General features: G+C 29.5%; 1 protein-coding gene across 1 annotated transcript in view; it reads left to right on the top strand.

Moving 5' to 3' along the window:
- Positions 1 to 13,019, top strand: part of LOC148237191 (glutaredoxin domain-containing cysteine-rich protein CG31559-like) — a 95,004-nt gene extending 81,985 nt beyond the window's left edge. Inside the window, exons 4-5 of the mRNA XM_088183631.1 lie at positions 9,825 to 9,890; positions 12,649 to 13,019. Coding sequence (XP_088039757.1) covers positions 9,825 to 9,890; positions 12,649 to 12,822 — 240 coding nt within the window. The 3' untranslated portion in view covers positions 12,823 to 13,019. The remainder of the gene's footprint in view (positions 1 to 9,824; positions 9,891 to 12,648) is intronic.
- The last annotated feature ends 233 nt before the right edge of the window (positions 13,020 to 13,252 follow it).

The raw sequence follows: 13,252 nt of genomic DNA, 5'->3' as shown, positions 1-13,252 counted from the left end.
TCTGATTTATTTATATAAATTACGGGTTTTTTAATGCAAATAATCTTGCACAGAAAAATCAATACTCGTGAACTTAATTCAATAAAAAATATTTACAAAACAATTTGATTAGATATATATTATTGGCTAGATCGCGATGCATACATCAACTGCAAATAACTGTATGAATTTAAAATTGATTATCATTAATTAACGAAAAAAACATTAATGTGCTGAGATAAGAACTTTTAGAAGTTCCTTTTGGGTTTTTTTTAAAAGTATTTTATAGGAGAAAAAAATAGATAGGTTTATCTATTTTTTTAAATCAAGGCATGACAAATTTTATCAAAATCTTTTTTAACATCAGTGTAGATGATATCTACTTGATTGCCAATGGATTTTTTCGTCACAAAATTGGAAAAACAGAGTTGCTACTGATCTCGATACGTAATACAGCTAAGCGACGCCATCGTGCGATTTAACGGAACGCATCACATTATACTAATGTGTTTTCGGTTACGTAAACGCGTTTCAATATCGTCCCACTTGAACTTTGGAACTTTTCCACTTTGCCCTGAGGGACTCGAGTCATTGGAATACCTTGTTATTAAAAATGTTGGAAAGTTGTAGCTACAACATGCATGCAATAGCCCAACATGCACATAAGAGCACTGCAATTTTCACGGTCGTCGCACGTGTCCAATGCTTACATAGATATTCATATAAAAATGGTTTAAATTCACTGCATAATTTTAACATAAAAATACTATGTCAGATGTATGTTTTGTAAGCTCTGTTTTTGATTTCCGTTTTAATAATAAGGTACTGTTAGTATGTGCATAATATGTATCAAATAAAAAAGCTCTTACATAACTATGAAAATATTATATAACCAAGCTTTTATGTAATGGTTTTGAAAAAGATAATCAGAAAAGCACATGCACTTTTACATTTTAAAAATTAAATACTTCCGAAACGTGCCTAGCATTATTAAGTGTACATTTATATATGTATGCGCGAGCTTTTATAAAGCTGCAAGCTCTCCGGTCAATCGATAAAAGCTCCACCGTACAACTTGTTGCTGCCAACCTATGTCTGTTCATGTTTACATTTGTTCTACTCGTACATCGCTCGTTAATTACGTTTTATGAAGTTACATCGATAGCCAATAAAGGAGATAAGCGGCTTGCAGTGTAATATATTAATAAAATAAAACTATGCTTCATACTTATATGTACATAAAAACATATATGTACATATAATCACATTTATACATTATGTAATAATTTTTTTTTATTAATTTATGAATATGTTATGAATTTTCATATGCTAAATACACATTTTAAGGTAACCAATAAAATTAAAATCATTGTCTGTTAATAAAATATTTAAGAAAAATAGTATTTAATTTATTAAGATTGCTTTTTGTTTTTATCTCATTGGCTACTTTGATTTTGTTGATGTTGCACGAAATTTTTCAGTGTAATTTTAACCTTTAAAAGCGACGTCTGTCAATATTTATTTTTCTGATTAATTTCATCTGAATGATAAGTTTGTCTACTTTGTATTTTTTCCTCTCATAATATTAAAGATTTTTCCTCTCTTTGTTTCGTAGAACTTCTTGTTTTTTGTCATACTTTTAAGGACTTCGATAATAATTCTTTCTATAAATAAAATTTTAAGAAATTTCCACATCTCAAATGTTTTTTTTCTTATATTATTATTGATTTAAGGGTTTATACATATACTCTGAGAATGGCGAAAATAAAACAAAATGTGCGCATTCTTAGTTACAGAGGTATTTTTCTGAAAAATGTATTTCATGCCATTTCTATTACAACTCGCATTTCTCAAAATAAGTTAAATTTCTCATTATCCATATTCCAAAGATTTTTTTTGTGTATTATGTTTTGTGTAAAGCTATATATTTTTATTGCAATCCTGTTACTTGCCTTGTTAACCTTTTTTACTAGTTTGAAAGTCGCTGAAAGTATTTCTGTATCATACGCAAATTTTATGTTATTAATTGGTTTACCACTCACCAGTATCCCCAGATTTAAATATTGATTTGAAGTACATGGTAAATATTAATGGTGATAATGTGCATCCTTGTGGTACACAGCTTCTAATTTAAACATCACTGAATGTATTCCAAACTTTAACATTGGCTCTTAGATTTTAGTACAGGTTTTTAATAATGTCAATATCAATTTTTATTTACTGGTATTTACAGAGGTTTAGGATTTTAAGCTTTGTGAAATTTTTTTTTTTTATAATCTATAAAACACATAAACATATTTTATTTTATTTATATAATTTCGCACGAATAAGAAAAAACTCATTCTGCGGCTACAATTTAATGCAATAAAATTATAAATATGATACGTATAGATTTAGAGAAATAAATATATAAATACACTTTAAATTATGATGCATAATAAAAAAGGAAAAAAAGAGATTATTTTATTAAAATTGCATAGTCATAAAAAAATATTTTTTAATTTCTTTGCAATTATTTTTAATTGATTTTGGTTTTATAAAAATATAATATATTTTAAATAATTTTTAACAAACTTCACAGATAATGCTTGAAGGATGTGTAAATCGTCAGCAGATCTAATTTTATATTTATATAGCTGTTTTTTTAATTTAAATCGAGTATTTATAATCGATTTTCTCTCTAGCAGTTTTCAGTTACTTTTATTAGTTTATATTTATAGGCAAAATTTTAGTTTTTATTTATGTATATATATCTTTTGTGTGAGTATTAAAAGACAAATTTAACAAATATATTATAGCACTATTTTAAATAACCTGAAGTGATTTTAATTTAAATTTATTTGTAAATCCCCAAATTCCAGACTTTTGTATATGTTAGATAACTATGAATACGTGCATAATAAATGTTTAATATAGTTTTATATAATAACATTTTATACCATTGGTAAAAAAAATGAATTATATAATCAATACAGTTATAAAAATGTTAAATTTGCTTCAATATGATATTAATATTATTTACATTTACATCTGTACAAAATCGTCGATCATGCCTTTCTCGCACTTATTGCATAATGTATTGCCTATGGTTTTAATAAACATTTTAACGATATGACTCATATAGCATATTCTTTTATATTTTTGACTATGCATCTCTTATGCATTTAACTTTTTATGCAGGGTAAAAATCTTAGATTTTACTAGTCTTTTGGTATAAAGCATGTTCTGTATATTTCGTTAAAAATTTATGATAAAATTATTTTTATCGTTTTTTAAAAGTTGCACTAATTTAATGTTAATACCATCTGGCATAACTGATTTTCATTTTTTAAGAAATTTAAACAATTTCTTTTGTGATTACTGATCTTTTATTTATATCTTCGTTATGCTTCTACAATTATGTATTCCTTTTAACATTTCAGTTTATCTTATGTTTCCAGAATAATGTTGCATTTTATTTTAGATGTTTTATTTTCGATAAATCCAAATTATATCTTATGTACATTAAAAACTTCGTATTTATTTTTAAGATATTCTATCTCTTTGCATTTGTCAGATGATTTTTTTTTATATAATATATGGTGTTGTTTTTAAATTAAAATTTTCAATTTCTCCTTTCGAACATCTAGTCTTTAAGACTTGATTAAAATCTTGTGATTGTTCATTCATGAATTCATTTCTTTAGCTCGGGAAGTTTCATTCTCAAGCCTCGTGATGTCAAAGAATTTTCTACAAATTTTAATTTCGAATAACGCCAATATGTTATTTTTTTACTGGAAGTATAGTATTATACTATTAAAAAAAATATAATAATGCTATCATTATTTGTTTAATTAGTTGTCAGTTTTTGACAAGAAATAAAATCTTAGATTTATTTACAGAAGTATATCTACATGTTATCCGTACAAGTCCAACCCTCGTGGGCGGGCACCCAGCTTTTGACAGCCAGATGAGTGGGACCCTACTTATTAGAGTTGCTGCATTGACTTGCACTGCATGCGTATCAAAACCACCACCCAGGTCTACGGGGAGTGTGGCCCTCGGATCGCAAAAAAGGCCAAGCCCTTTGGCCCCGCTTGCGTTACTCTGCTATTTTTTGTTCATCATCAGTAGTGTCTCGCGCCCTACCTCAGACGGCCAGCCCGAGAGATCACTTCCCCTCAAGGGTTTGCGTTTTAACCTCAAGAGTGGTCCCTCGCTCTCCCACACTATAAGCGGCCAACTTCAGCGTGTGGTCGACTGGCATCCAATGTTTATTTATAGTATAAATTTATCACGGTGCTAATTAGACAAGGTGCAAAACGAAAGACATGTTGCCTTATGAGAGATTTTTCGTAAAGCAACATTTTTTAGCTTTCCCCAATTTCATCCATATATACACTTCTGGCAAATGTATTCAAAAAATAAACCGGAGTAATGATAAGTATTTCAAGCATATATCCGTATTGTGTGCTTTAGAACTAATAGTAGAGACATAAACCTAAACTTGCCACTTCTATCTTAATTATGAATAATGATGAAATGTATAGCTCTCAAACTGACTATGTTAACACAAATAGAGCATAATATTTTAATAGCAAAAAACATTAAATTGGTTTAATTACCTTATAAGAGGCGCTCAAAATATTTGAGCTCACCTGAAACATAAAAATATAAAAGGTTATAAAATAAAAAATAATTATGACGAATAGTTTTAGGAAAATAATCTTAATTTAAAATGCAAAAATAAAGGAAATTATTTACAAAATGCATGATTCTTAATGCCCTAAATACTAATTATATTATATTTAAGTTTGCCCTTAATATTTAAAACGTCTTATATATTTACCTCACTGACGGATAAAATAATCTCTCTGGTATACAATAAATTTAATTTAAGATAAATATATTTAGACTAATACAATACCCTATTGTGAACGAGATTACAATTTTTCATTCAGACCCCACGCATTCGTACTACTGAAATTTAAAAATACCAATATAAAAGCAGGTATTGATTACATTATCGCAACACAATTACGTTAGCAAATAAAAATCTTATTTCACAGCGCAACCTTTTAGCTTCCGCCTTCTTTGTGTCGAGCGACAAGTCAAAAGAGCAACTGTGAAAACACATCCCGGTTAGCGAAACGAGCTTTTATCATTCCGGATTGCAAACATAACATCTGGCGTAAAGCTCACACAAACACACGTCGATAAAGCATGCGCGTGTGTGTACGTGTCTGGCGTCGCGACGCCACGAGCAACAAGTAGAAAGAGCTTTTCCCGGCCCGGTAGGTAGTATCGATCGGCGCCTTTCGCAACACAATGCAAAACGCGCCGGTGTGCTGCATGAGCTTTCGACGGGTGCGTGCGTAAAAGCTCTCTCCTGTAAATACGCGTCATCGTCGTGTGGATGACACTGACGATGACGCAAGACGTTTCGGAAGAGAAGAGTTATGTAAATCAGATGGCATTTAGATCGGAAAAGAGTAGACAGTGCGCTGAACGTCACGTGTTCAGTGGGTTTATTAATATTGTAATTGTTACGAAGCTTTCATGAAGTATCAATGGGTGGTATAAAACCACTCTATAACATTTAGGCTCTGTTTAATCACTTAAATATATTTTCTTTAACTCTTGATTTTTTTAGTAAAACAGTACTAGATTTTATTATGATGTTGCGCGTTTCTTCATTAAAATTAGACACCGCAGCAGTAGAAAACAAACAAACTCACAAAGTAATAAATCAAAAACGATAAAAAAGTCCATCGCTTTAAGAAAATAGAACGCGTGCATTCGGGCTTGCCCTCGAAACATCCGTTCTTAATCAACTATAGCGGACATTAAAAAATTCTTAAAATGTGCGAAACATGAGGTTTTTGGCGAAAGCCATAAACAACAGAGAGACAGATGCTCCAGAAATAATACGAAGGTAGTTCTAGCTTTAGATTAATAGTAAATATTTAATTCGATATACGTATGAATAACTATAATTACATATTAATGCGCAACATGTGTAAATAATTAATTTCATACAATTTTATTAATCTGGAACATGAGTTTATAATAATTTATTCGTTGCTATGCGAATTTATTTTTAGTAAAATAATATGGGGTGATTGAACCCAACCATTAGCAGTAGTTAATTTGTTGTTCCTTAAAGTCTAGTCTAGAGACGTGGTTAAAACTTCCTTAAGGATATCGTCATTTTTTAAAGATGCCGATACAATTACATAAAAATTAATAACTGCTAAAGAAACATCTTTTGAATTAAATGTAGCAATTTCGGCTTCAAGCTTGCCGATTGTTTGTTTGCATCAGAGGTAGGCAAACGATTTGGCTGCAAAGCCAAATTGGGGATGAAAGTTTGGCCGCTGGTCACATTAAAAAATAGCATTTTTTTCAAGTGTTTTTTTAAATTAAGAGGGTTATTAAAAAAAAATAAAGCAATATTTTTAAAATATACATTTTTTATATAAAAAATGTATATTGTTTTATGTTGAAAATATATTTTTTCTGGCTAAATCATCTTTAATTGGTCATTAAAAATATGGCGATGGACGAAAAGTTCTTGATTCTCTAATCATAAAAACACACAAATTTATGTATACCGCCGTAGAGTATAGAGCCTTTACTTAACTATATATTTCTTATAAAGTACAGTCCCTTAAAAATTGTAACACAGACACTACATCAGCGTTTGATTAATTTATACGGTAAAGTATTGTATTGCCGTATTTATTTAAAATATTTGGTGAAATTTAAAGTATTTTGTCGGCTTTATAAACAAATCTTGTACTAATTTAAACATACGTCTATTTAGTGTCCATCTATATATCGTTTTCCTCCACTTTAACAAAAAAATTAAATGTGGCGAACATTCCATAGAATAGACGTTGCTAATTTCGAATCTTACGCTTCATAGTAGATGTATTAGACAAAAACAAAGTCTGGTCCCGCCCCGAATCATCAGCATTAGTCAGATGATAGAGACTGGAAATGTCGTTGGACTTCCGCCATTGTTTCAATGATATATTTATTAGCTAGAACACTACTTTATCCAATCGCTTCTATTGGCACTGTTGTCAGACACTTCAATCACCACTTGAACACCGAAAGTTCAACTGAACTCACACTAAACAGAGCTAAGTTACTTTTACAAGAGTTGATACGATTTGGAGACTACGATGCAGTACTATTAATTACAAAAAAATTGTTAATTCGTGGATTAAAGTATCACATGAAGCAAACAAATTTTAAATCCTCCATCGAGCTTAAAATATTGTAATTCAAATTGCCTTTTTTTATTAAGGTAATTATTTCAATTTAAGCTTCAGTAAGTTAATGTAATCCATTTAAATATTCGTACTATATAGAATTGTTCTTTCCAGCAAATTATCGTTACTCATTGTTTTATTTTTCCAACTGGAATAATAAATTTAGCCATATTATTTCATAGAATTTGTAACGTCTCTGATCCGTGATATTATTTCATAGCATATAGAGTTAAATATATATATATATAACCTTATTTTTTAACATAATTCAATCAGTTTAACGAACCTTTAATTACGTATGCATATGTGTATTTTCTAACCAAGTTTAACCATCACTTCGTTACGCTAACAAAGTTTTCGCGTTTTGCCCCAGGGTTCAAAGGCACCGGCGACAAACAGTTAACGGTTTCATCTTTGGCCAGCGACAAGTCATAATAGAGACGCTACAACTTTTCACATTTGTCAAGCTCACTTTATTTTTTTCTTACATTATATACAACAAAACAAAAAACTTTTCTTATTTGCGTCGCAGTCGTTTCGCAAACGTAATTGATTTAGCTTTGACGAGCGAGGGAATTGTTTTTTTTTTAATTTGCGAAAGTAACACCTGTTATTTTTTATCCCGTAGATGTATAATATAGATCTTATTTCGTAATCCTATCAGCTTCCAATAAGAATTTAAATGAATCTAAAAACTTCATTACTACCAACCTAAAAAAATTACATTTTAATCTAATAAACACAAGCTTAAAAACATTTTTTTTAATTTTAAAAAGGTTAACGTACGACAAATCCAGTAAGATTTAACCGGTTGACTATTTGAAAAACTCGCGAAGTCGTGCTTTGAGTTTAATATGAGGATAAACCAAGACGTGGAAACGTGCGAATCATCTGTCAACTGATATGAATGTTGGTTGCGAGACAAAGATTACAATTCAATCACGAGAGTGAAATATAAGAGGATTCGTGATATTTCATTTGAAGAAAAACATTATTATCGTAATACAATATTCCATTATAATACGATACGTCTAATACCAAATTAGCTTGACAGTATAAAACCTTACCCACTAACGAGTTTCAAAATATATGTTATATTATATAATTATATATTATTATTTTTTTCTTATTATTATTAAAAAAATCTTGGAATTCTATATATAACCCCTATATTCAGAATTTAGTATTAATCATATTTATTAGGCAGTCAAAAATGGTTAGTACTGATTTCAAGCGTGCCATTGTTGGCCGTTAATTTTTTTTCTTATCCTTAACCGACATACGTATAACTTGGTCTTAACAATTTATCTAATAATACGTACTAAATATTACATAATGCTACCGCTATACACTGAACATAAAAAAACAATAAATAGTAATACAAAGTTTGATTTGTCAGTCAAATGATATAGAATTTTAATTGAATTAACGGTGGCCATACTTTTAAAAACCATGATTAATATGAAATTAAAATAATATTAGGTTGATTATATGTGTATTATTGCATGTATATTTGATATACGTAACGTGTCATAATATGATTTTATAAAGTTTATCTTATGATTGAGATAGTTTTCCAGAGCTGGTTTAATCGTTATTTACTGAGCTATTTAAAGTTCTTCTGGTGTATGTATATTAGAATCAAGAAATAACCGTTTAGTTCAGTTTACTATTTAAGTTACATATATTTAACTATGTAACTGAGATATGAAAACAGTCAATAGGTATAATACTGCTAATAAAATTGCTATACATGGATATATTATGTAAACATAATCAATACTACATAAGTTATTTACTTTGAATACGTTAGTTATTAAAAACATATTTTTATTATTTAATTTTTCTTCTATAAGAATAAATCTTGATCTAAAAATCTAAAGAACACATTAAAAATACTTTAAAGACACTAATTGACAACAGATAAAACTGTCTTTGAGATTACCCGGTTGAACGTGACATTAAATTTGCACAAAACTTGACCGATGTACGTGACGATCGGAGATGAAAGCGGATTAAAAACCACTTTTAAGTAAACCTAGACAAATGATAAATTAAGTTTAAATAAATACAAATTTTATCAATGCCTGTGGCGAAAAATTCAGTCAAATGTGCTTTAACATTTACCCAAATTACAAGCGTCCCACTGCAAGCGTTGCCAAATCTCCAGATGTTTTTAAAATAGACGTTACGTAAAATTACTCTAATGCAAAAAGTAACAAACAAATACGTCTGTTTCTGTCCCTGAATTGTTGTATTAGCTCGAAACTCGAAAGTAGGAAAGAGTCAAGCCCTTTCCTTATGTAAAAAATACTTACTTTATTAATAAAATATTAATTTGATTTAAAGCAAGTAATTGTATATTTTTTTAACAATTAAACATATTTAATTAAAAACAAAAATTGAGTATCATTGCACAGCTCATCTTGTTTTTCTTCCTTTTGTGTCTGACTCCTTTTGTTCTTTGCGTGAAAAATTTCGAGAACGTCTCGTTTCAGTTTCCCCGCGATCAGAATACGTTTAATTAACTGAACGTTTCTTAAGAGAGAGACAGTGAAATTAATTGTCTGTGTTTATTATTTTCAGGACGGCGAAACCATCGAGAGGCTGAACGAGTGCGGCGAGCTCAGAAGGATGCTGAAGCCCTACAAGGTTGTATATTCACCATATACGGAATAATTTAAATTTAAAATAAATAAAATATCGGCAGTGCTTATTGCATATTCTATCCCATGCAAAGTCAAGGGAAGGAGGTCAAGTTGGGGAAATTGTAACGAGTGGCTAATCCACTTACTCTCTTAGACCATAAATGAACTAGTGGCACAGTTCGATGGTTTATTTAATCGCAATGAAAGCTGTAATGTTTCTTTTTGGGATGGTGCTTTTAATAGTAGCACAATATCGATACTTGAAAATTATTAAAGAATAAATACAATTTCTTTGCTGGACAAAAATCATTACCCTCTCGTATGTTTTTGCTAGTTAATTTTCATAATTAAGCATTTAGAACCCTGACTAAGCTACGTACAAATAATGCTTTTAAAATTTGTTTAGGATGTAATGAATATAAAATAGTTATAAGTTTCATTAGCATAATATGACTCCAGAGTCTTCCTAGAATATGAAAATGTTTATTCTCATAAACATTGTAGACTCAATCTAATGTATTTTATTATTCAACGGATTCTATAGAAAGACCTTCGAGCTTTTCAATGATTATATAATAATATCAGTTATACTTATTTAGATTATGTAAAAGGTAAAATATAATTTCTTACAATCAGAATTTTAACTCAATTTTTAATTATTTATTTTAGCAATTAATAATCTATATTAACCATTTACAGCAATTTACTTAAACTAATATTTTATTTTTATATATACTATTGAGACCAATAATTTTGCTAATTTAATTAAACGATTGTCCACTTTATTACACAAAGCAACTGTTATAAAAATTGAATCATATGCCACGCTAAAATCAATAGTACAGATACGCTTATTCGTGCAACAGTAAATACTGAAATTAAGTACATGTGAATAATAAATGGAGGTAAAGTGGCACTCGAGACGAATCGATCGAATGTAAAAGGTTTTTTTTAATTTGAACAAATCAATACTTCTAGTAAAAGAGTATGTATTACTAACGTCTCACTTATTGTTTGCATATTTATAAAAATCGTGACACATGATAACTAGATATATTTTAAATAAGCAAAGAGCTTTACTGGATCAATGATTTTATATTATTTTCCAACAATTCTTTATCGTTGAATTTTATAAATTTCACGTGGTTTTTCTGTGAAAGCTAATACTAAATTCCAAGTAGTGATGTTTCATATGCTTAATCACGCGTATGTTAAATTATATTTGTGTGACTAAAATGACCGTTAGTCATTAATAATCAGGTTGTGGCTCAATATTAATTAGTCCTTCCACTATTTTTTTGATAAGTTTTGCTTTGTTACAACTCGAATCTAGTGTAACAATAAGCATTGTTATTTCTGGACCACTTTATGATATATTAGAATGCTCTAGACTTTACATTGTCTATAAAAGTGTACACAATTATGGTCCGTTAGAATTATATTATATTAGATGTGAACAAAAAATGTCTGCGAGGTACCGCAGCTAGCGCGCGTTCGAGTACCGGATGCTCAACTCGTATTTTTAATTTGTTCAGATTTTTTATAAAATTATTGTATTTAAATGTTAAAATTAAATGTGTACCATTGCACTAAATGGTATTATTATTTTTGTTATTTACCGATTTGGTTAGTTCAGCTAAATATTATATTACATAATATTTTTATGGGATCTAAAAAAATATATTTTATTAAAAATATTTTCTGAAAAATCAAATCTCTATTATAAATAAATTTAAATATAATTCATTATTTTCTTAAATAATTAAAAAAATGTTAATTAATAATATCAAGAAGAAAAATTAAAATATAATAGTTGCTCGAGCCATTAATTACGATCTTAATAAAATGTCTCTGCTTTTATTTATTTTGAATACGTTTGACGAAAATGCATTTTATTTTCACACAATAATGACCATTCCCGCATTATTGCGTAAATTGGCGCACTATCTAAAAACATACAAATTAAAATATTTCCCGAAAATAATATTGTTTTATATATAGAATTGCCAGAAGATCAAATATTTCATTGTAGATAACATCACAACTAAATTTCCTCAATCATAAACTACAAGTAAATAGAAACACTCGAGAAAAGGATCTTATTCGAAAATAAATTCTTGCTTTTCGCTAAAGTTTTCGATAAGGGATCATTGATTAGGTTGTATTTTTTGCTACTTCTGATCACAAACGATTAGTCTAAAAAGTTCTTGAAGCGAAGTAGTAGTCTAAGGCGCCAAGGTTTGATAAAGTCAAGTTGGGTTTTAATACCCCTTTATATACACGTGGTGGGTGAACGGTCCCACCGTGCACCCACCACGTACGTTGCTTGGAATCAAGAAATTGCGGAAACCGCTTGCTGAGCTTTAAACGCGCTTGTGTCATGTAGGAGCGTGGGTCGTTTAACATGAGTTATTAAATAATACTGATAAATCGCTACATATCTAGAGTTTATTATGTTATTTTTTTTATATTCAAAACAAAAAAATATTTTAATTAGTAAATTATAAAAATCAAACCATTTACTTTTATTAAATGTAGCCTTCTCAGATGACCACTGTATTAGCTGGACCATTGAGGGTTGATACCCAAATTGGCAAAAAGGCAAAGGCATAAAGTTCGCGGTGACTCTACTTTTTTCGAACAATGACATTCTTTCTATATATTTATCACTTTTATATACACATTTAACTCAACTCATTTCTTTCTTAACATTTTCCTATATACTTCATAATAAACTCAAGAATTTTTGTTTCGTTTTTCAGAGCGCAGACGCTTGTAACACATGTCAAATGTGTGGAGGATACAGACTGCTCCCCTGCCCGGTATGCTCCGGTTCCAAGAAGAGTGTCCATCGAAACCACTTCACTGCTGAATTTGTGGCCCTGAAATGTATGAATTGCGACGAAGTGGGGCTGGTCAAATGCGAGGCGTGCTAAAACGCGAAAAATTAGAAAATTGCGACGGAAACATTTAAAAATGTCTCATATAAAATAATAAATGTAATATAAAACCGTTATCTATCATTTATATGAATAAATGAGCGCATATGCAATATATTAGCCGCGACGGCTATATTGTCTATGCACCGTTTTATATAAACAAAGGGTCTGTTCAAATTTAGACAAAAATAAAACAACATCAGAATATGCAACATAATCAACGTGACGTCACGTCAGCAATACCATAATGATTTATTTATTATACATCTGTGGTAATAATATATGCGGTTGAAACTTTGCTTTTTATATTTCATAATTTCAATAGTAAAATAAATATTGTATTGAAATATAATACAAATATTAAAGACGCTTTCTCTGAAAGGCTATATTTTTTAACGCGAGTGAGCGACCTTGCTGTTATAGTACA

This window comes from Plectrocnemia conspersa, unplaced genomic scaffold (genome assembly GCF_051122295.1).
Source record: "Plectrocnemia conspersa isolate PC_06_02 unplaced genomic scaffold, ASM5112229v1 ptg000003l, whole genome shotgun sequence".
Lineage (NCBI taxonomy): Eukaryota > Metazoa > Arthropoda > Insecta > Trichoptera > Polycentropodidae > Plectrocnemia > Plectrocnemia conspersa.
Note: the sequence above shows the minus strand (reverse complement) of the source record. Positions and strands in the feature narration are given on the sequence as shown.